Genomic DNA, 23,608 nt, shown 5'->3' with positions numbered 1-23,608 from the left:
ACTGTCGCAGCCGGTCGCGACCGGGTGACCCATGGGGCAGCACACAATTGGCCCAGCGTCGTCCGGGTTAGGGGAGGGTTTGGACGCAGTTCACGCTGTTACTGTCGCCAGGTGTACAGTGTTTCCTCCGACACATTGGTGCGGCTGGCTTCCCGGTTAAGTGGGCATTGTGTTGAGAAGCAGTGCGGCTTGGTTGAGTTGTGTTTCGGAGGAGGCACGGCTCTCGATCTTCGCCTCTCCCGTGTCCGTACAGGAGTTGCAGCGATGAGACAAGACTGTAACTACCAATCGGGTACCATGAAATTGGGGTAATTCAGAAGCTTGGGGTTTTCAAGCTTCTGAATCTGCCGCGTCACATTGAGATTAACTTTATAATTGAAAGGTCGACTCAGCGAGATCATGTTGCCTCGAGCAGCACCACAGATATTGGGTGTGTTCGAGCCGTAAGGCTAACGAGTTGTAGACAAAATTTGGCGAGTTAAGTCGGTGGAGGTGCAACTGTGACAGTGGAAAGTCAGACACTGGTGGTTTTCCAACCGCAAGGCTCAGATCAACATTGCAGTGTCAACATGTCTAAATAAAAGCAGCTAAGGTTTTTAATTATAAATGTGGAAATATACCCCTATAACACACAGTCACAAACTGAAGACATAACGTCTCAAATCTAATGTTCATTCCTATACCCTTTAGCTTCAGAATAGCGGACAAGTTGGTTCCTGTTTCAGTCATGTCTTTGGTCATGTTTGCGTGGGTCAACCAAATACACCCTTATGATTGGTTGACAAATAGTGCCTCCCACAATGCAGGAGATGGCTGCATGGTGCAGTTGGTGAGAAGCAACGGCAGCGACTTGAAGGTGACTTAATCAAAAACAACCTTACCTTTGATCACATGGTCATTGACTAGACAAAATGTATCCGCTCGAAGGGGATGAGCGTGATGCAAAACGTTGCTCTCTCCTACAGTCATTGGTCATGTTCGAGAGGAAACCACTGGGAACTCGGAAATCTCCGACTTAGTTGCATTCAACTCGTAAAAAAATAGCTCTGACTGGGATTTATTTGTATTTTTATGGTCATCCAACTCGGAATTCAAAGTTGGAAACTCTGGCATCTTTCTAGAGTTCAGACTTTTCAATCTGAAAATCACTGACGTCATGATTTGACCTTGTTTAAAGTGGAAAACCACACTACAGGCTGATAGAACTTTGATGTAATGTCCTTAAAACAAGTCAAAATGAGGCTCAGTGTGTGGTCTCCACGTGCCTGTATGACCTACCTACAATGCCTGTGCATGCTCCTGATGAGGTGGCGGATGGTCTCCTGAGGGATCTCCTCCCAGACCTGAACTAAAGCATCCGCCAACTCCTGGACAGTCTGTGGTCTAACGTGGCGTTGGTGGATGGAGCGAGACATGATGACCCAGATGTGCTCAATTGGATTCAGGTCTGGGGAACGGGCGGGCCAGTCCATATCATCAATGCCTTCCTCTTGCAGGAACTGCTGACATACTCCAGCCACATAAGGTCTAGCATTGTCTTGCATTAGGAGGAACCCAGGGCCAACCGCACCAGCATATGGTCTCACAAGGGGTAAGAGGATCTCATCTCGGTACCTATTGGCAGTCAGGCTACCTCTGGCGAGCACATGGAGGGCTGTGAGGCCCCCCGAAGAAATGCTACCACACACCATGACTGACCCACCGCCAAACCGGTCATGCTGGAGGATGTTACAGGCAGCAGAACATTCTCCACGGCGTCTCCAGACTGTCACGTCTGTCACATTGTGCTCAGTGTGAACCTGCTTTCATCTGTGAAGAGCACAGGGCGCCAGTGGCGAAATTGCCAATCTTGGTGTTCTCTGGCAAATGCCAAACGTCCTGCACGGTGTTGGGCTGTAAGCACAACCCCCACCTGTGAATGTCGGGCCCTCATACCACCCTCATGGAGTCTGTTTCTGACCGTTTGAGCAGACACATGCACATTTGTGGCCTGCTGGAGGTCATTTTTGCAGGCATCTGGCAGTTCTCCTCCTGCTCCTCCTTCCACAAAGGCGGAGATAGCGGTCCTGCTGCTGGGTTGTTGCCCTCCTACGGCCTCCTCCACGTCTCCTGATGTACTGACCTGTCTCCTGGTAGCTCCTCCATGCTCTGGACACTACGCTGACAGACACAGCAAACCTTCTTGCCACAGCTCGCATTGATGTGCCATCCTGGATGAGCTCCACTACCTGAGCCACTTGTGTGGGTTGTAGACTCCGTCTTATGCTACCACTAGAGTGAAAGCCCCGCCAGCATTGAAAAGTGACCAAAACATCAGCCAGGAAGCATAGGAACTGAGAAGTGGTCTGTGGTCACCACCTGCAGGACCATTCCTTTATTGGGGGTGTCTTGCTAATTGCCTATAATTTCCACCTGTTGTCTATTCCATTTGCACAACAGCATGTGAAATTTGTCAATCAGTGTTGCTTCCTAAGTGGACAGTTTGATTTCACAGAAGTGTGATTGACTTGGATTGACTTGGAGTTACATTGTGTTGTTTAAGTGTTCCATTTATTTTTTTGAGCTATATATATATAGTGTAGTAGTTCAGTCTTCTCTAGAGTAGGGTCCTTAAGGATAAGAATAAACAGAGGCTGGGTAAAACATGAAGATGTAGTATGGTTCAAGCTCCTTGTCTCGAGGCGCTCAAAATCATACTTGATCTAGTGTCAACAGACACCCAATTGGTGTGACATTTCTGTTGTACATACCAGAGGTGTGTTATTACCATATAGTGGCAAGCACACTGATAAACAATGCTTCCAAAAACAAGAACACATTTTTCATCATAAGCCCTGCAGTCACATGATGGATTCTATAGATGGCTTAGAGCTAAACATGCATTACAATCTATAAATAAATAGTGTATTTATAGGAGTTTGAGCAAGGATTTGGCTTTGCATCAGTACTGTAAGAAAAACACAGTCTGTTTTTACACACCATTTTATACACCAACAGAGTCCGTTTTTATATTTGCATAGCTGAACTAGTTTATTTTTTCAATTTTGTTTTTCTTAATGGAGGCCAGTGAAACAATGGACTCCTTTTACACATAACTCCCAGGAGAAACTAGGTGACCAAAGTCCAGGCCCTTAGGCACCCAAAGAAGTGCTTAAAGAAAACCTCTTAACAATACTAGGCGCCAGGAACAGACTGGAGAAGTGGATTGGCATGGACGAAACTCATCCGGGATTGGATTGTTTTAATTTGATGACAGACATGAAGTCAAATCATAACTGAAGGCTAAATGAGAGAAATACTTGATACTATCTGTTCTCTCCTTTAGTCTCCATGGCCTAAAATCACTTCCACTTCCTCTTTGTCTTCCACTGTGACTAAGCTTTGATTAAAAGACTGTATGATTTTGAAGCACTTCCCGAAAAAGAATACTGCAGTGACCCAGCTCTCAAATCATTTGTCACATGTAGTGATATTGTTGAAGGGAGAGACAGAAATACAGAGCAAGCAAGGCACAGAGTGAGAAAAAAAGGTATGGTGTGTGTGTGTGTGTGTGTGTGTGTGTGTGTGTGTGTGTGTGTGTGTGTGTGTGTGTGTGTGTGTGTGTGTGTGTGTGTGTGTGTGTGTGTGTGTGTGTGTGTGTGTGTGTGTGTGTGTGTGTGCGCACATATGCACGCCTGAGGGCCGGGTGGCCAGTGGGGCGAGGAAAAGTATGGTTCTAATAAGTAAGATTAACAATACCAGGGATAAGTCCCTCAGCGCACAGATGGTTTAGCTTCCACTCATGATCTGTGGGCACTGCAGTGAGTGTGTGAGCGTGTGTTTGTGTGACTGTGTATGCAGGGCTCTAAATTAAACACCGTAATTGGTAGCACTGGTGATAAAAAAAATGTTTTAAAAGCTTTAGATACAGCCTATATGAAAACAAGCCACTTTTGAAGCATGTTGTGCCTTTAGAAACTAATATGTAACCCTGTAAATAGCCTACATTAGTTTATTATAAAAGCTCAAATGTTCATATTCATTACATACCTGTCATTGAAATGACAAAGTCATTTGTGGAATAATAGACTTTAAGTTGTGTTAAAGCACTATTTAACTATTGAGATTCCCCTGGTTTTAATGTATATGATTGAGATGAGATTCATTACATTGAAAATTGTACACTGTCTATTTAAAAATGTCAGATTTGTGTTGACAAGCAAGAGATCTGTCATTCATTCGTTGCTATGATCACTAATCTCCTGAATCTCTTTTCCTTTCTTTCTGTGCCACCAAATGTTTGGATATACTGATAAACATAACAAGTTGTTAGCTAGCTAGCCAATGGGGAAACGAAACTGAACGACGGGCGAGTAGTTTTAGAACGCCCAACGACATGGTTATGAATGTAAAATGCTGTCCCGGTGAACCGCAATAGGAAGATACAAATGTTGCTTCGGTGTCTTCTATCTAGAAGCAAGCCATTTTCGCTGTAGTAATGTTGCTCTCAAGACAACTGGGAACTCTGAAAAAAAACGACGTCAAACTGACGTCTGTGATTTTCAGGTTGAAAAGTCGGACTGTGCATATTCACTATATCATTGTTGGGTCAGTGCCACTTAAAATAAAAGTTTGATTTTGGACAATTTCCTCTTCCAGTTTTTCAAATCAAATGTTATTGGTCTCATATTTAGGAGATGTTATTGTGGATGTAGCTAAATGCTTAGATGGACATATTCTATTTGCGTCTCCCTTTGGCCTAGGCCTATTATATGGACAACGTTGTTTTTATTTATCTGTTTGTCAGTGTCAGCAGAGTAGGCTAAATCAGATTAAATCAAGATTTTGCTAATTGTCTCCAGTCAGTGGCGACCCTCCCGGGGAACCTTGTTCCAGAGCTCCGACTTTTCAACCTGAAGATCACAGACGTCCTCCTCGATAGGGACAAGAAGGGTGCTCTCCGCTGGAGCCAATAAGATAGGCTATACTGTTGTTCGGTCAATTAAATTGAGAGTTGTGATAACTAAAATATAGATTCGTATTTGCATTGTCTTCTCTTTACCGCAATAGCATTTGCTTTACAAACTATATTTTCCCGCTATTATATTATGAAATATTGGGATCTGCTTGGCCTGGACTGAATTTTTCACTGACAGTCGCAACTCAAAAATCATCTATTTGGTATAGGCAACACGTGCTGCCCAAATTGTACGCGCCGCCTTTCTTTCCGACTGTAGGCAATTAAGGCAAAGTGATGGTCCACATTGGGTTGACATAAAATAAAATAAATAGGAAATTACTATTAAATAATAAAGTATCAGTTGTGGATATTGCTTCGTTTTTATTTGATGATTGTATTGCTTGTCATACCGTAACATCATAATCTCATCTCTGTTTAGCCAGATAACGTTATCTATGTGCTCCCAATACTATGCTATCTTTAGTCATCCTGTTTAGAGCAAGGCTAACCTGCCTAAGGATGGTGCAGAGCTGTCTGACGAAATTATTTTACTAGTTCTTTAAATTAGATAAGACACTTTCACGCACTGTCTCTATCCCTCTCCCTTGTCTTTGTGTTGTGTACATGCGGCCAATGCCGTCTCTCTGTGTGTGTATCTAACCTAAAGTAGAACATAGAGGGCGTAAAAGTGTCTCCATCTCTGAGCCAAGAAAACAGGCACAATGGATTAACGTCATTGTAGTTAATTGCCACGTTTCTGCGCGGAACTAATTGGAATATTTCCTTAATGAAAACTACAACTCCCTTCAGCCCAGCGTCAAACAGAGTTCTTCACTTGATTTCTTTCATGAGTGATTTGATTTCTCTCGAGAAATGGCGCGTTTGGCAAAGAAAAACCGAACTAAATGGAATTCAAGTAGCCTAACAGAACTGATATCGGTCAATTAGTTGTTTAATAGTCCCTAACCGAACCCCCGAAATGTCGGTTAATCGCTCAGTACTAAAAATAATCCACAACTTGATTTTTAAAAAAGAAGCTAATGATCCTCTGTGGCACAGTCATAACATTTTTGAAATATTTTACTTATTTTTGTAGAGAAGGGATTTGGCTAATTAGGTTATATACCGTTGGGAATTCAATTTCCTTTACAGAAAGCATTGAGGACTCAATTGCATGACCCTGTGAACCTACAGACCAGTAAAAGAGCACCCCTCCCATTGAACAGTGTTTCTTTTCTCTCTCTCTCTCTCTCTCTCTCTCTCTCTCTCTCTCTCTCTCTCTCTCTCTCTCTCTCTCTCTCAACAATCAATATGTCTGCAATAGTGCTGTGTTTACTGTGTGACAGGGTATTAATTTATAGATCATAAATGCATAGCCTGTGATATATATTGTAGTGAAATTGCAATCAATTTCAAAGTTGAGCTCAAGGCATAAGATAAGAATTCAAGTCTGAGCAAGCGAGGCTTCAGGATAAAATGGGCCTAGAAGACTTGACTTGTGTTATAAGAACCCTTTTTCTAAAGATCTTTTATGATATTTTTGGTAATATGAAGCCATATAAAGCTCTATGTTGAACATTCTGAAAGATAAGTTTTCAATGGAATGTAGCTCTGTGATACAATGTTATACAATGTAGGCTATATATTGTGTCACAATGTATCATAAGCATGATACTATGTACAAACATTATAATAAACTTATTGTAAAAAAGACTGCCTCTGTTTTTTTAACTATAAACCCACATGTAGGGAGGGTAAGGAAACATATTTCCTCACAAAAAAATTCCTGCGGGTAGGGTATGAATCCGAGGGTGAATAACGTCCGGCTTTATGAATAACAAAAGCACAACTCAAACTTCTGCCTTCCACAACCTCCAACCAATAAGCTCACGGCAATTCTGACCATGACCAATGGCTGCGTCCCTGGACAAATCTGCGCAGATGTTTGAAGGGCGGTCCTGTTGAAAAAGGTATGCTGGAGCCGCAAGACTTGGGAGGGAAAGTAGATACTTTCGTTAAGCGAAGGCATAAAGAAAAGCTGGTCGGATTTCTAATCTGTTTTGGAGAAATATAGTCTATAAAGACAGGTAGGGAAAGGCTACTTATAAACACATTTATTTTTGTATCTCGCGTAAAGTAATAAGACGTTGGTTATAACCACATTATAAGATATATCTTGGTGAGGTTTGATTTTGGCATCATTCAATTCAACGATTGATAACTTCATGGCTTTGAGATAAACTGATACTGATGGTAGCTGCAAATTGAACGGGCCGTCGACAATTTACGGTAGGATTGGCACCAGAAGACAAGGAAAGACAGGCATAAACCGGTAAAATGCAGCCCAAAGACACGGACTATTCAACAGATGGGTTACCCAAAGCCTTTTTACACAGTCTGAGGACACTCTTTGACATCCTTGATGATGGGAAGAGAGGATATGTGCACATATCGGAGATTGAGAGTAGATGGCAAGGGGCAGATACTCATGATTTGTCCGGCGGGGTTCTGGAGTGTCTGAGACTGGTGGCCCCACCTCATGGCTGCCTGACATTTGAGCGCTTTGTGGCGGGGCTGCGACACTCCATGCCGAAAGCGGACAACAACAACCACATAAAGGCTCAGGATTCCCTGCACCCGAAACAAGCACTTCTGAACTCCAAACGGCACCATATTCCAGCGCAAAAACCTGCCCCGCTCTCTACCTGCTCTGTCGGAACTCTGATTGAAAACAAAGTTCGCCCACTGGGTCCAAGCAATGGGACAAATACGCATCACAAACGCGCGTCCTCACTTCAGAGTCGGTCCAGACATAATGAGGGGAAAACTGGACACCCACCAGTCACCTCGGTCGTAGGGTGTCCCATGCGTTACACCAATACGGGTTATGAGAGAACAGGCAGAAGTTTGGAACGGATAACCATTGTGCCCGAAAGCGGTTCATATCGAGCGGATTCGGTTCGGATGGGGAAGCAGACGCATCCACAGAAGAGTCGGGTGAGGTCCACAGAGTCCCTTGCTCTCGAGTCGTCAAGTCTCCAAAAACCAAGTAAGTTTGATTATCAAAGCTCAATCAAATCAGGACCAGTCTTCCATCATCTCTATCCATCTCCCCATCATGTGTATGTATTTTGTTTCTCACTATGCTAAGCGATCAGTAATCGTCCTCAGCAATAAGATCAAGTGGGGTATAAACAGATCAGGGCTATTCTGCTGCCTCAGTCTCATTGACCCAGGTGTGGAGGTAGAGAAGTTGGAAACACACACACCCATTACACACATTTCTATACCAGACTGTCATCACTAAACAACTGCAGCACTAGCACCAGGTTCCAACATGTTTAGCATCACATGCTGACTAGACTAGGTTGAAAAGCATTAAACATGCATGGCAATTTAGCTACCTAGCTTGCTGTTGCTAGCTAATTTGTCCTTCCATATAAACATTGGGTTGTTATTTTACCTGAAATGCATAAAGTTTATTACTCTGACAATGAATCCACAGATAAAAGGGTAAACTGAGTTTGTTTCTAGAAATCTCTCCTCCTTCAGGCTTCTTCTTTGGACTTTATATGGCGTGCATTTAAGGTGCATTATCACCACCAACTGGACTGGAGTGGACCTCAGTTAATGTTTCAATCACCCAAGTGGGTATATGCTCCTAAAAACCAATGAGGACATACACACACTTTCACGCATCGTATATGCTGCTGCTACTCTATTCTTATTTTACTCTTATGAGTATCTATCCTGGTGCCTATATGTAGATATCTACCTCAATGACCTCATACCCCTGCACATTGATCTGGTACTGGTACTCCCTGTATATAGCCTCATTATTGTGTATGTTATTCCTATTGTGTTATTATTTGTATTCATTTGTATTTCTTAACTCTGCATAGTTGGGAACGGCCTTGTAAGTAAGCATTTCACGTTAAAGTCTCTACCTGTTGTATTCGGCGCATGTGTCAAATACAATTATATTTGATTTTTTTGACAAATGTCCACATTAAAACAGCCCACGACCTGGTGCCACAGCTAGGGGTCAATCCTTCCACACACTCTGGGTTTTTACTAATGGAGGAGCTCAGCTAACATTATTTTGTTATTGTTATTTCAAAGCCCTGGTATGCCTCTCAAATCTCTGCTGCAGTGAAGAGTGTGTAATTGAATAATTGACCTCCAGCTCATCCAGAGTGAGTCACAGATCATGTCTCAAATTCTTCTGGATGCTTAGTCAGAGTTTAGACTGGGCTCTGGGCTCCTCCTATTGGGATCATCAGCCCAATTTTCCCTGGTCCTTTCCTGGTCTCGCTCATTAGACTGACCTGTGTTCACTGAAGTCGGGAAAGCTATGGAGAAAATCCTGCTCTCTCTCTCCTATGTGCACACAGGCACCCCCTCTCTCATGCTTTCTCTCTCTCCCTCTAATGGCCCTGCTGAGTCCAATCCTGTCTGTATCTATAACAGGGACATGTACGTGAAGCAGCCTGGAGGCCCTGGCTAGCTACTTATATCAGTGCCATAGACCCACTCTACTCACTACTCTCTGTAGAGCCATGGGATTGGAGAGTGTGGTGAATGGCAATGTAATCTCCGCCAGCAAACCCGCTGGATTAGCACAGATTACGTGCAGAGTAATTGAGGCACTGCAGCGGTGAATCCTGCCCAAGCTACCATTACCCTGCTCTCTCTTCTCTCGCTCACACTGTGTTCCAAATGGCATCCTATTCCCTACATAGTGCACTGCTTGGCCCTGGTCAAAACTAGTGCACTATATAGGAAATAGAGTGCCATTCGGGATGCAGACTCTTGGGGGATGTCCAAAATCATGGAGAGAGATCACATCTGCCCGGCTGTGGAACTCTTTGAAGAGGCTGATGTGGTATTGGAGCAGGGTAATGTGAAGAGGATGATGTGGTATTGGAGCAGGGTAATGTGAAGAGGCTGATGTGGTATTGGAGCAGGGTAATGTGAAGAGGCTGATGTGCTATTGGAGCAGGGTAATGTGAAGAGGCTGATGTGGTATTGGAGCAGGGTAATGTGAGGAGGCAGATGTGCTATTGGAGCAGGGTAATGTGAAGAGGCTGATGTGGTATTGGAGCAGGGTAATGTGAAGAGGCTGATGTGGTATTGGAGCAGGGTAATGTGAAGAGGCTGATGTGGTATTGGAGCAGGGTAATGTGAAGAGGCTGATGTGGTATTGGAGCAGGGTAATGTGAAGAGGCTGATGTGGTATTGGAGCAGGGTAATGTGAAGAGGCTGATGTGGTATTGGAGCAGGGTAATGTGAAGAGGCTGATGTGGTATTGGAGCAGGGTAATGTGAGGAGGCAGATGTGCTATTGGAGCAGGGTAATGTGAAGAGACTGATGTGGTATTGGAGCAGGGTAATGTGAAGAAGCGGATGTGGTATTGGAGCAGGGTAATGTGAAGAGGCAGATGTGGCATTGGAGCAGGGTAATGTGAAGAGGCGGATGTGATATTGGAGCAGGGTAATGGGCCAGTGGATGGAGCTGGACTGTGGACTATGTTTAACAGAGCTACTGACCCCAATGCTTTAGTGCACTGCCAAAGTTAAGCTGAAAGAAAGGCATAATAACAAGTATCACTTCCCTGGAACACTATGAAGTATTTCCCACACTCTTAACGGCAGCTTCTGGACAACGTCACTGTGTGAACGACATGACGTCCATGCTATACAATGCTCTAAACACTGAAAAAAGATGAGGACAGATTGAGCATTTTTCATGGTTGCAGTGCCTGTTGTTCTCTCTGTGTACCTGAGCAGTGAACTGTAGGCAGCCACGCAGGCAGGGGAGGCTGTGTGGAAGTGGTTGGACAGAGAGAGCGAGAGAGAGCTTGTCAGAGCTGGCCTTTCTGACCCGTCTGACTGCAAATTACCCATGAGGCGTGAGGAACAACTCACCTCTGGAAAAACTGTCTCTGGAGCCAGAGACCGTTTGGAGAAGCGCAGAGGAGGTGGTGTTTGTCTCTTTGTTAACAACAACTTGTCCACAATCTGTAATATTAAGGACGTCTCGAGGTTCAGCTCACCTGAGTTAGAATACCTCATGATAAGCTGTAGACCACATAATTTACCAACAGAGTTTTCATCTTTATTTTACATAGTTCCTATTTACCACCTCAAGCTGATGCTGGCACTAAGACCGCACTCAACAAGCTATATAAGGCCAAAAGCAAACAAGAAAATGCTCACCCAGAGTGGCCGGTGACTTTAATTCAAGAAAACTGAAATCACATTTACTCCACACACAGTCGCATACACAGCTCTCCCTCGCCCTCCATTTGGTAAATCTGACCATAACTCTATCCTTCTGATTACTGCTTAAAAGCAAAAACTCAAACAGGAAGTACTAGAGACATGCTCAATACGGAAGTGCTCTGATGAAGCAGATGCTAAATTATAGGACTGTTTTGCTCGCACAGACTGGAATATGTTCTGGCATTCATCCGATGGCATTGAGGAGTTTACCACATCAGTCACCTGGTTCATTAATAAATGCATCGATGACTTTGTCCCCTCAGTGACTGTACATACATATCCCAACCAGAAGCCAAAGATTACAGCCAACATCCGCACTGAGCTAAAGGCTAGATCTGCTGGTTTCAATGAGCTAATCCCGCTATGCCCTCAGACGAACCGTTAAACAGGCAAAGTGTCAATACAGGACCAAGATCGAATCCTGCTACACCAGCTCTGATGCTCGTCGGATGTGGCAGGGCTTGCACACTATCATGGATTACAAACGGAAACCCAGCCATGAGCTGTCCAGTGCCTACCAGCTAAATACTTTCTATGCGCGCTTCGAGGCTAGCAATGCTGAACTATGCATGAGAGCATCAGCTGTTTCTGGATGACTGTGTGATCACGCTCTCTGTAGCCGATGTGCGTAAGACCTTTAAACAGTTTTACATTCTCAAGGCCGAAGGGCCAGACGGATTACCAGGACACGTAGTGAGACCAGCTGGCAAGTGTCTTCACTGACATTTTCAACCTCTCCCTGACCCAGTCTGTAATACCTACATGTCTCAAGCACACCACCAGTCCCTGTGCACAATAATGCCAAGGTAACCTGTCTGAATGACTATCGCCCCGTAGCACTCACATGTGTAGCCATGACATTTTTTGAAAGGCTGGTCATGGTCATGGCATCACATCAACACCATCATCCCAGACACCCTGGACCCAATCCAATTAGCATACCACTTCAAAAGATCCACAGATGCCGCAATCGATATTGCACTCCACACTGCCCTTTCCCACCTGAAAAGGAACACCTACAGTGGGGCAAAAAAAGTATTTAGTCAGCAAGTTAGTCAGTGCAAGTTCTCCGACTTAAAAATATGAGAGAGGCCTGTAATTTTCATCATAGGTACACTTCAACTATGACAGACAAAATGAGAAAAAAATTACAGAAAATCACATTGTAGGATTTTTAATGAATTTATATGCAAATTATGGTGGAAAATAATTATTTGGTCAATAACAAAAATGTATCTCAATACTTTGTTATATACCCTTTGTTGGCAATGACAGAGGTCAAACGTTTTCTGTAAGTCTTCAAGGTTTCCACACACTGTTGCTGGTATTTTGGCCCATTCCTCCATGAAGATCTCCTCTAGGGCAGTGATGTTTTGGGGCTGTTGCTGGGCAACACAGACTTTCAACACCCTCCAAATATTTTCTATGGGGTAGAGATCTGGAGACTGGCTAGGCCACTCCAGGACCTTGAAATGCTTCTTACGAAGCCACTCCTTCGTTGCCTGGGCGGTGTGTTTGGGATCATTGTCATGCTGAAAGACCCAGCCACGTTTCATCTTCAATGCCCTTGCTGATGGAAGGAGGTTTTCACTCAAAATCACACGATACATGGCCCCATTCATTCTTTCCTTTACACAGATCAGTCGTCCTGGTCCCTTTGCAGAAAAACAGCCCCAAAGCATGATGTTTCCACCCCCATGCTTCACAGTAGGTATGGTGTTCTTTGGATGCAACTCAGCATTCTTTGTCCTCCAAACACGACGAGTTGAGTTTTTACGAAAAAGTTCTATTTTGGTTTCATCTGACCATATGACATTCTCCCAATCTTCTTCTGGATCATCCAAATGCTCTCTAGCAAACTTCAGACGGGCCTGGACATGTACTGGCTTAAGCAGGGGGACAAGTCTGGCACTGCAGGATTTGAGTCCCTGGCGGCGTAGTGTGTTACTGATGGTAGGCTTTGCTACTTTGGTCCCAACTCTCTGCAGGTCATTCACTGGCTCCCCCCGTGTGGTTCTAGGATTTTTGCTCACCGTTCTTGTGATCATTTTGAACCCACGGGGTGAGATCTTGCGTGGAGACCCAGATCGAGGGAGATTATCAGTGGTCTTGTATGTCTTCCATTTCCTAATAATTGCTCCTACAGTTGATTTCTTCAAACCAAGCTGCTTACCTATTGCAGATTCAGTCTTCCCAGCCTGGTGCAGGTCTACAATTTTGTTTCTGGTGTCCTTTGACAGCTCTTTGGTCTTGGCCATAGTGGAGTTTGGGGTGTGACTGTTTGAGGTTGTGGACAGGTGTCTTTTATACTGATAACAAGTTCAAACAGGTGCCATTAATGCAGGTAACGAGTGGAGGACAGATGAGCCTCTTAAAGAAGAAGTTACAGGTCTGTGAGAGCCAGAAATCTTACTTGTTTGTAGGTGACCAAATTCTTATTTTCCACCATAATTTGCAAATAAATTCATAAAAAATCCTACAATGTGATTTATTTATTTTTTCTCTCATTTTGCCTGTCATAGTTGAAGTGTACATATGATGAACATTACAGGCCTCTCTCATCTTTTTAAGTGGGAGAACTTGCACAATTGGTGGCTGACTAAATACTTTTTTGCCCCACTGTATGTGAGAATGCAGTTCATTGAATACAGCTCTGTGTTCAACACCATTGTGCCCTTCAAGCTCATCGCTAATCTAACAATGCTGGGATTAAACACCTCCCTCTACAACTGAATCCTTCCTGATGGGCCACCCCCAGGTGGTTAAGGTAGGCCACAACAACTACGCCACGCTGACCTTCAACACGGGGGCCCCTCAGGGGTGTGTGCTTAGTACCCTCCTGTACTCCCTGTTCACCCACGACTCCAACACCATCATTAAATTTGCAGACGACACAGCCTGATCACTGACGACGATGAGACAGCCTACAGGGAGGAGGTCAGAGACCTGGCAGTGTGGTGGCAGGACAATAACCTCTCCCTCAACGTCAGCAAGACAAGGGAGCTGATTGTGGACTACAGGAAACGGAGGACTGAGCATGCCCCCATCCACATCAAAGGGTCTGTTGTGGAACAGGTTGAGAGCTTCAAGTTCCTTAGTGCCCACATCAATAAGGAATTATCATGGTCCACACACATCAACTCAGTCATGAAGAGGGCACTGCAACGCCTCGTCACCCTCATAAGGCTGAAAAGATTCTGCATGTGCCCTCAGATCCTCAAAAAGTTCTACAGCTGCAGCATTGAGAGCATCTTGACTGGCTGCATCAACACTTAGTATGGCAACTGTTTGGCATCAGACGCACGACGCTACAGAGGGTAGTGCGTACCGCCCAATACATAACTGGGGCCGAGCTCCCTGCCATCCAGGACCTTTATACCAGGTGGTGTCAGAGGAAGACCCTAAAAATTGTCAAAGACTCCAGCCACACAAGTCATACACTGTTCTCTCTGCTACCACACGGCAATGGTACCGATGCACCAAATCTGGAACAAACAGGACCCTGAACAGCTTATACCCCCAAGCCACAAGACTGCTAAATAGTTAGATAAGTAGTTCACCAATACCTACCAGGACTATCTGTAGTGACCCTTTTTGCACTAACTCTTTTGACTCATCACATGCACTGCTGCTACTATTTATTATGTATCCTGTTGCCTAGTCACTTTATCCCTATCTATATGTACATATCTACCTCAATTACCTCGTACCCCTGCACATCAACTCTGTACTGGTATCCCATGTATATAGGCAAGTTATCATTACTTATTGTGTATTTATTCCCTGTGTTATTATTGTTACATTTATTCTTTGTGTTATTATGTTAAATGTTTTCAACAACAAAAACGTAGAAATGGCCATTAGGCTCTCTTTCAATTAGCAATGCTGTTTCAAGGCATGCAAATGAGGCTTACCTACACTGGTAAACAGTATCCTCTTTGGGTGCCACAGTCCAACTTGACGATTATCTAGAGCCACTAAACTAGGTGCTCTACATATTTCCCTCCACCTCTCTGAACCCTGCATACTCCTGCCCTCAAGGAACTATCTCCAGTTACCGATTACCAGGATTTCTGGAAGTCCGGATACAACATGGAAACGTGTCATGTTTTCTCTGCTCTGTTATCAACTATCACCTGAACTGAACTGTTTTTATATACATAAGTTCTTACATTTTATTCTCATCTTCCCCCAGAATTGTAATTTCTCCCCATTCAATACAACCCAACCAGATCGGGTTGATAAGGTTAGCAGGGAGGGGGGGGGGGGGATAGCGCCCTCGTGTGGCCACCACAGGCACTGCAGGGTTTACAGATTTCACTATTCTGAGTCGTGGCCTCTCTCTCTCTTTCAAAATGTTCTCTGCATTGTTGGGAAGAGCCGTAAGTAAGCATTTCACTGTTAGTCTACACTTGTTGTTTATGTGAAAGCATGTGACAAATTACAATTTGATTTGATTTGGGGTGGGGTTTTGGTGACAATGTCTCTTTTGATTGTTGGCTGGTGGACAGTTCAGTTCTATCATAGATGGAAACCGTGATGCACTGAACACAACAGAGTGAGTCAGAACTTCTCTCTGATGTTCATGTCCATCGAGCTCTATGTATTTGATACTAACATTATAGAAGTGCAAACAAGTTTGTTCTTCCTCACAGCAAATGGGTATGTTTACATTTTATGTATTAATTATCCAGTTACCCAAAGCATAGTTGTACTAACCAGACAGTTGATACCTGTGTTCCAGACAAGACCTGGAAGTCAGTTGGTGAAATCATCAAAAAATCTTTCTGACCACCCATTCCTGCCCAATTTCTGGTCCAGGTATTGTGGAGGCTGGGTTACCGAGGTCCCAGAGTGAGTCAGCCACGGGATTCACTGTCTCCAGACGCCATGGGCGGAGCCGAGATGAGCAGAGACGCCACACCATCACCAACGGGGTGGATTATGGAATGGTACTTACGCCCGCTAACACACACACACACACACACACACACACACACACACACACACTGTTGCATTATGCACAGTTTTCAGAGATGTCACTGCCAGTGAAAATGGGCATTTTGTGACCCACAGACAACGTGAAAGTGGTCTCATACTGGTGTTCAGTGATATGGTTGGTGTTAGGGGTCAGTTAAATTTTTTATCTAGTGGGGGTGAGGTGGAGAACAGTTTCATGGATAAACAGGCCTATCTGCTCTGTGCAGACTGCAACTGCTGTAGGTCACTTTGTTTCTGTTGGCCAACACCCACCATTAACTCCCCCATTCAACCCCTCTCCCTACACCCCTCCCACCTTTCACTCAGTCCAACCCCTCTCCCCCTGTGGCCCTCCCAATCTCCTGCCCCCTTTCCATGCCTCCTCTCGCCCTCTTTTTCTCTCTTTCTATCCCCCTGCCTCCAGTTTCTCTCTGAGCCCTACTTTATCCCCCTCTCTATGTCTTCTCCTCTCCTTTCACTCGTTCTCTGTGTGAAGTCGTAGAGGGAGCTGCTCCCCCCTCCCCCCTCTGGCCGCCTGTCCTCATTGTAATGAGCCGGGTCGGGCCCAGGGGCTTGGAAGCAGGGGATTCGCTTGGCCCACCCGGCCCAGCCTGGACAGCTGTCTGGGCAGCCTACACCACTGTCTTCATCCCTCTCAGCAGCAGTCTGTACAGCAGCAAGGCGCTGCACTTTTTCCTCGGGGTGAGTGAGAACAACTAGAGGAGAGGTCAGGAAAGAGAAGTAAAAACGGAGTCTTGTTTGGTCATTGAGCTGTTTCCATGTATGTGTATGTCTATTACACGCTTGCAGATGTGTGTTGAGCAGTGTCAAAATGTAACTATGGAGTTATGAGCAGAGTCAGGCAGAGATAACTGCCGAATATTTAACAGTTCTGTGTCTGCGGCTGATGTGTTGTTGAAGCTAGTGGAAAGTGCCAGTTTCAGTTGGTGTCTTGTTGATAACCAGTAAACTCCTAGTTGTAATGTTTGTTCCTCTGGCCCCAGCAGGTGTATGGTAGTTTGTACTGTTTGGAGCTGTTGTGTAGATTATCCTGATGCCCATGATTTTGTACTTTTTGATTTTAGATACGATACATTCAAGTCATTTAGCAGACGCTCTTATCCATAGCGACTTACAGGAGCAATTAAGGTTAGGTGCCTTGCTCAAGGGCACATCGTCGACTCGGGGATTCAAACCACAGACCTCTCAGTTACGTTGTTAACCGCGAGGCCACCTGCAGCCCTGGTGATGTTAGTTTTGTCAGCCAGCTCTCCCCTCCCGTACCCCCTCTCCCCTCTGCAACTTTTCCTCCCCCTGTTCTGTGTTCTCTCCCCTCTTTACAGAGCACATTTTCCCTGCCTGTGGCCCACCACACAAACACAGCCTGGCACTCCGGGTCACGCTTCATTCCAGCCACAACCCCACCCCCCACTCCCCAACCTCTCTTTCATCCCTCGCTCTCCTCTCCTCTGTTTGCAGCTCCCATTCATCCCAGCATGGCCAGAGCTGAAAGGGGAAATGTGTTTTTTTTTGCAGTGATGGCACAAGAGGTTTACCCTGGCTAATTACAGTCCAGATCAGATAACAACAACGACAGGATCAGTAGACTTTGACAATACTGGTTGGTTTGGCCACCGCATTATGTCATTGGGAACTAGGCCTTTGTACAGACATGGTTTTCCCAACGGTGAGTGTATAGAGAGGGTGGCTGAATGCCAGGAATGGGGCCTGTGCTGTGGTACTGGAGGATAGGATGGTCAGCAGAACTCTATGCTGTCTACCTGTCACTGGGACAGGACGACCTGTTGTAGTGGCTACTGTTTTCCCATTCTTCGGTCTCTGCATGGTTGCCATGGCGCCGGGCTGATCGCTGCTCTTAACATTGTCTCTCCTGTTGAGATCAGGGTACCACAAAAGCGGCAGTCAAATGTGCAAATAGAAGGGTGCAGATTTCCCAAGTCACCCAAAACAACATAACCATCATAAATATTGACATGCAAGCTTTGTTTGGGGCTCAGGATGAGTATAAGCTTGAGGGGACAGGTTCGCCAAATGACTTCAGGTAAGTGACCCATATTGACGATGACAGTAAGAGAGAAGTTGTTCCCCCCTCCCTCCAGCTGAAGCAGATGAAGGAGTTGGAGCAGGAGAAGGACTCTCTGCTGGCCGGTCTGGGCGTGGTGGAACGGGCTAGAGAGTGGTACCAGACTCAGATCCACAACGTCACCGAGAGACAGAGACACGTGGGCCAAAGCAACCACTGCATGGTAACGACTGTTCAGTAGGCAACAAACAGGCGGAAAAATAACTGAAACAGTGAGGGACTACTATTGTGGTTCAATAAGAAACGCTCCTTTTCATTTTCCGTTGCATGCCCTAATGAACATGACCCAAGGCATGTATACAATTTAGTAGGAATGGATGATACAGTGTATGAATTATCTGAAACGGTCCAGTTCTTACTCTCTTTCTCTCTCCCACCAGGATTCCTTCGCAGAATCCCAGAATCAAAGTCACAGGAATGTTCTGCTTCCCAAGCTGCAGGAAGTCAACCGTTGCCTTAATGACCTAATTTCCTGCTCTGGAGCGGTGCGTCTTGAAATAAGACACCTTACCTGACTGTGTCTAACTGAGCGTCCTCACTGCTCTTAAAATGGGGGATGGTTGACTCATATGACTGTGTCATTTCTAAGGTCAAATTGAATTCCACAGCAATTTTTAAGGGACTTATTTTCCTCTTACTGGAGTCCTCCCAGTGGCAATTAGATGTTGAGAGGTAGTTCTATGTTTTAGAAACAGGGTATAGTCAAGCCTAAACACTAGAGTCTACTGAAACATGGTAATTCATGGGGAATAATCTTTCTTTCTCTCCCTCTTAGCAGTCTTTCCCATCCTCCAGCTCCCAGCCCACAGTGATCTCCTCCAGCTCCCAGCCCACAGTGATCTCCTCCAGCTCCCAGCCCACAGTGATCTCCTCCAGTTCCCAGCCTCCTGCCCCCCCACAAGCCATTCAGAGACTAAAGGACCAGAACCGCCTTCTCACCCAGGTAAACTGAACATATCATGTCAATGTATTGTAAATGTCCAGATTTCCTGAACACCTCACCACTGTCCCTTTATGATGGTCTGACCTCTACCTATGTCTTCTCCCTGCTGCACTGGAGCTGTATGTAAACTCCTTTAATGCACAATAAAGGCTTGTTTAAACTCAAAACGATCTTCCCCCCTGTCCATGTCTCTCATCCTCCATCCCGGTGCAGGAGGTGACAGATAAGGGTAAGCGCATCACTCAGCTGGAGCAGGAGAAGTCTGCTCTGATCAAACAGCTGTTTGAGGCTCGCGCCCGGAACACGCATGACAGCAGCACCATGGACTCCACCTTCATCTGAATACAGACACCATAATACAACCACACTGGGCTCCAGCTCTATCTGACCCCCCCCAGTCACAACAAGACAACTGTATAAGCTGTACCACTCCTACTGGATTCCACACTCAACTCACCACTTCTGTCATGATGAGATGAAAGCACCTTGAACTTTTTACCCCGCATTGTACCACTCATTGTACCACTCCCTTTGAATCTCCCCAACTGACCACTCCACTTAACATGTCCTGCACACTAATCTGGGCCGGCCACTCCTTGAGGGGAAGGACCCCCGAGTCAACCCTCCTATAATACAGTCAGCCTCACCCACTGGGCAAAACTCCAGGAACACCACAGTCTTACCACTCCTAACTGGGGCCTTCCCAGGATTCCACTCCCACTTGATCACTCCAAGGATCTACTGTGATGCACTAGGATCCTACCTTATTGGACCAGCCTTTATGTTTACCCTCCCTCTCATCACAGTATATCCTATGTGATTGGACATCATGGACTACATTTAAAACCGCTACAGGGAGCTACAGGATCCATCCCTGCCAATCACCATGACAACAGCTGCTGTACAAAACACATTTGTTAGAGGGACTTCCGGACCGATACACACACCACACTAAATATGTAGATTTTTTTTTTTAATAAAAAAGTTGATGTGCTGTGATCTACCATTCCAACACAATGTTGTTAACCATTTAATCCAGAGACTTTGATCCCGGTCACACATTGGTCAATATTTATCCCCTTCTATTCCAATACACTCAGTTGTGTACCTCAAACCTTCATTGAAATGGTTGATATGATGAGAACCTGAGCTCTCCTGACCTGGAGGTCACAATGAGTGTGCAGCATCTCATTTATGTCTCTCTAAGTGACCTTTAAGTGACGCACCAGTATATATAGCCTGTTGCCCACCATTTTAGAAGCAGAGCAGCGTGTAAATGTCACATTTTATTTCCCTTAAAGTGAATGTATATTGAGAACACCAAAAGGTCCTACAAGCCAAGGGGATCGAGTAGTGGAGAGGGTAAGAGAGAGGTTTGCACGTAGAAGAGACTTGAAGATGAGAAGGATTGGTATATATTGAATGTGCATTGAACCCTGGTCCTCAGCGGCAGTGTGACCACTGGAGCAGGGCGTGGCTCAGAGAAGAGGGCTGTTGTGTTGGCTAGTGGAATTAAAGTGACTCCTTGGTTAATAGGCCTCTAATGTAATGATTCATGCAAGACTGGTTTTATCGTGCCACTTCTCCTCTGTGGTGTCCTGGAGCCTTTGTGTAAAAAAAATAATTAAAAAAAATAATGTGTGATCCCACTTTCTGTTCGTCCTGTACTAACATGGTATGTGAGACTTGGTTCCCTGAGAGGTGAACACCAAGCACAGGTGCATCTTTACTGCTGTTCTTCATCATGGTCCCACTAATCCAGGATAATAAACCACATGGTCGACAGGGGCCGCTCAGTCTTGAACCCCCTTTTTAACAGAGAAAATGTCTCGTTTTATTTTTAGTGGCTGTAGATTGCTATGTAACGCAGCTATGTGATGATGTTGCAGTGCAACTTGTATTAGGTGCTGTTGTGATGTCTGCATATCAATACTCTCTGCTGTGACTGACTGCCTGTCTGTCTCTCCTGTTTGATTGTATGTCTTTGGTCTCGTAATTATCTCGCTGAACATGAGTATATGAGTGAATGCCACCCTATCCTTTCCTATTTCAATTGAAGTATTCCCACTTGACTGTAAAATAAACCCCAAAGGGTGCCAATAAGGTCATACTATCAATCAGCCACCTTTTCATCGATTTTGTGGTGTTTTACCTTGTGATTAATTTAGCCTTGCTTTTTCATTCCGTTGTATTCCAGGGTTGATCCAGATGAGGGTCATCGGTAGTAGGGTGGTTTTAAGATGTTATATTAGCCTCTTGTTGAACAAAGTTGACTTGATTTTGAAAGCAGTCACCTCTATGCAGGTGGATGTTATGGGTCAGGATGTTGACTGAACAGCTTTTGGGTGCAGGGTGCCTCCAAGTCCTGTTTTTCAACCAGAATCTTACAAACTCTGGGTTGTAGACTGAGTAGGTTAATTGACATTTATGAACATTGATAACGAAATTCTCATAACAGCATGGCACAGTTGGGAGCTTATAAAGTACGTAGGACCTGTTCATTTACTCCTAAATAAACTCTCCAACCTCTTTTCCAGTATAGCAGATATTTAGAAAGTGAAGGAAAATGTAAATAATTCTTACTTTGGATAAAAAAGGTTTATACAGGCAGCACACTGGGCAAATATTTCACATTTGGATTCATATTTGATTGGATGTTGTCAGCAAACATGAATTCAATTGAAAAAAATCAACCAAACAGTAAAACCCTCTTGTTGATTTGTGGTTGAAACCAGTGTTGACTTTAAACCATTTCTGCAACATCATTAATGAGAAAGTGTGTAAGAGGACATGTATTTGAGGACGTGTAGCTTTGTCTTGAACCAGGCTTCCCTAAAACAGGTGTGACAACAACGTGATTTTGGAGGTATGGCAACGCGGGACTAGATGGCGGGTAGTAGTGCTCATGTGTAGAGAGAAAGAAGACTGTCTTGTTTATCTGGATAGAATTACTGATACATTTGCATCTGATACTCTTTCTTCCTCTTCTTTTGTAAAACTCTTTTTGCCGGTGGCTGCCAGTAAATAGCACCATTAAATAATCACACACATATAATAGCGCTTAACTAGTTGACTGTTTTTTTCTCTCCAATTTGTTCTTTCTGATCAAATAAAAAAGCAACCCGTACCAAGTTGATGGACAGGTTGAAATGAATAAACTTTGAGTGTGTTATTGTAAAGATATATGGACAGAGTGTAACTGACCAGAGATGGTAAATTATCTGTGTAACAATGAGACATATTACCCATGTATCTCTTCCAGACAACTAGAAACTACATAGTCTATTCTCAGATAGAGATCTTTGTGTCTTCCGTTGAGAGATAATATAACTGGCATTAGGCTTCTCTGACAGATCAATGATTGCCATTGTATTTAATTAGGTGGACAATGCCTCACAGATAACCGTCAGACTAGGAAATGCCCTAGTACGTTATCACAGTATGACATAATTCATCCAATATTCAATTTGGATTTCATTAGTTAAGATCCAACGGAGAAGATTTTAATAAGTAATATAATTCTGTTTGGCCTGAACATACATCTTAGACTTTATTGGGATTGGTATAATGACTACTGTATGTCTTTCAAATGTTATAGAAATGATGAGACTGTGGGGTTTATTCATGAGACATTAGGATGTGACCATTGAGCAAGTTGAGGAAGCTAAACTTCTAGGTATAACATTGGATGGTAAATTATCATGGTCAAGTCATATTGACAGAGTTGTTGTGAAGATGGGGAGGGGTCTGGCTGTTATAAAAAAAATATGCTCTGTGGATTTTTTTACACAAAAATCAACTGTACTAGTTGTTCAGGCTCTGGTCTTGTCCCATCTTGATCACTATCCGGAATATGTGAAGCAAAGAAAGACCTAGCAAAGTCGCAGCTTGTCCTTCACTGCACGTGCAGAACTATCATCAACGACATGCATACCAGTCCTTCCTGGTTGAGAGTTGACAAGAGATGAACTGCTTCTCTTCTAGTTTTTATGAGAAGTATTAGTGTGATGAAAATTCCAAATAACATTCAGCTCAGACACCCATACATACCCCACAAGACATGTCACCAGGGGTCTCTTCACAGTCCTCAAATCCAAAACAAATTCACGGCAACGCACAGTATTAAACAGAGCCATGATCACATTGAACTCCCATCTTCTATTACTCAAGCAAAGGCAAAATTACCTTTAAAAATGTAAAAAACGACATCTCATGGCACAAGAGGGACTGTGAAATGACAAACACGCGCACACCCAGACACACTATCACACGTTATTCTTTAGTTGTATTGCTTGTATATCATTGTATTTTAAAATTGTGTGACTGTTCCTGTCCATCAGTGTTTTGTTACTTGTCGT

The 23,608-nt window shown here is 44.3% G+C and overlaps 1 protein-coding gene across 2 annotated transcripts; it reads left to right on the top strand.

Moving 5' to 3' along the window:
- The first annotated feature begins 6,928 nt into the window (after window positions 1-6,928).
- On the top strand, window positions 6,929-22,216 carry LOC135544481 (suppressor APC domain-containing protein 2-like). 2 transcript variants are annotated; one of them, XM_064972127.1, is made up of 6 exons: window positions 6,929-7,988; window positions 16,045-16,175; window positions 18,324-18,470; window positions 18,688-18,792; window positions 19,083-19,250; window positions 19,464-22,216. In XM_064972127.1, the coding sequence occupies exons 1-6, from the start codon at window positions 7,277-7,279 to the stop codon at window positions 19,590-19,592; spliced, it is 1,392 nt and encodes a 463-aa protein (XP_064828199.1). In that variant the 5' UTR covers window positions 6,929-7,276; the 3' UTR covers window positions 19,593-22,216. The 2 variants fall into 2 exon arrangements, with proteins under 2 accessions (XP_064828199.1, XP_064828200.1); XM_064972128.1 differs by lacking the exons at window positions 6,929-7,988; window positions 16,045-16,175 and adding an exon at window positions 16,216-16,905.
- Window positions 22,217-23,608: the final 1,392 nt, after the last annotated feature.

This window comes from Oncorhynchus masou, chromosome 8 (genome assembly GCF_036934945.1).
Source record: "Oncorhynchus masou masou isolate Uvic2021 chromosome 8, UVic_Omas_1.1, whole genome shotgun sequence".
In the NCBI taxonomy this organism is placed as follows: Eukaryota; Metazoa; Chordata; class Actinopteri; order Salmoniformes; family Salmonidae; genus Oncorhynchus; species Oncorhynchus masou.
Note: the sequence above shows the minus strand (reverse complement) of the source record. Positions and strands in the feature narration are given on the sequence as shown.

Coding starts and splice junctions, on each gene's coding strand:
- LOC135544481 (XM_064972127.1), top strand. CDS start 7,277: ATGCAGCCCAAAGACACGGACTATTCAACAGATGGGTTACCCAAAGCC. Junction 16,176..18,323: donor ACGGGGTGGATTATGGAATG/GTACTTACGCCC, acceptor CCCTCCCTCCAG/CTGAAGCAGATGAAGGAGTT. Junction 18,471..18,687: donor GCCAAAGCAACCACTGCATG/GTAACGACTGTT, acceptor CTCTCCCACCAG/GATTCCTTCGCAGAATCCCA.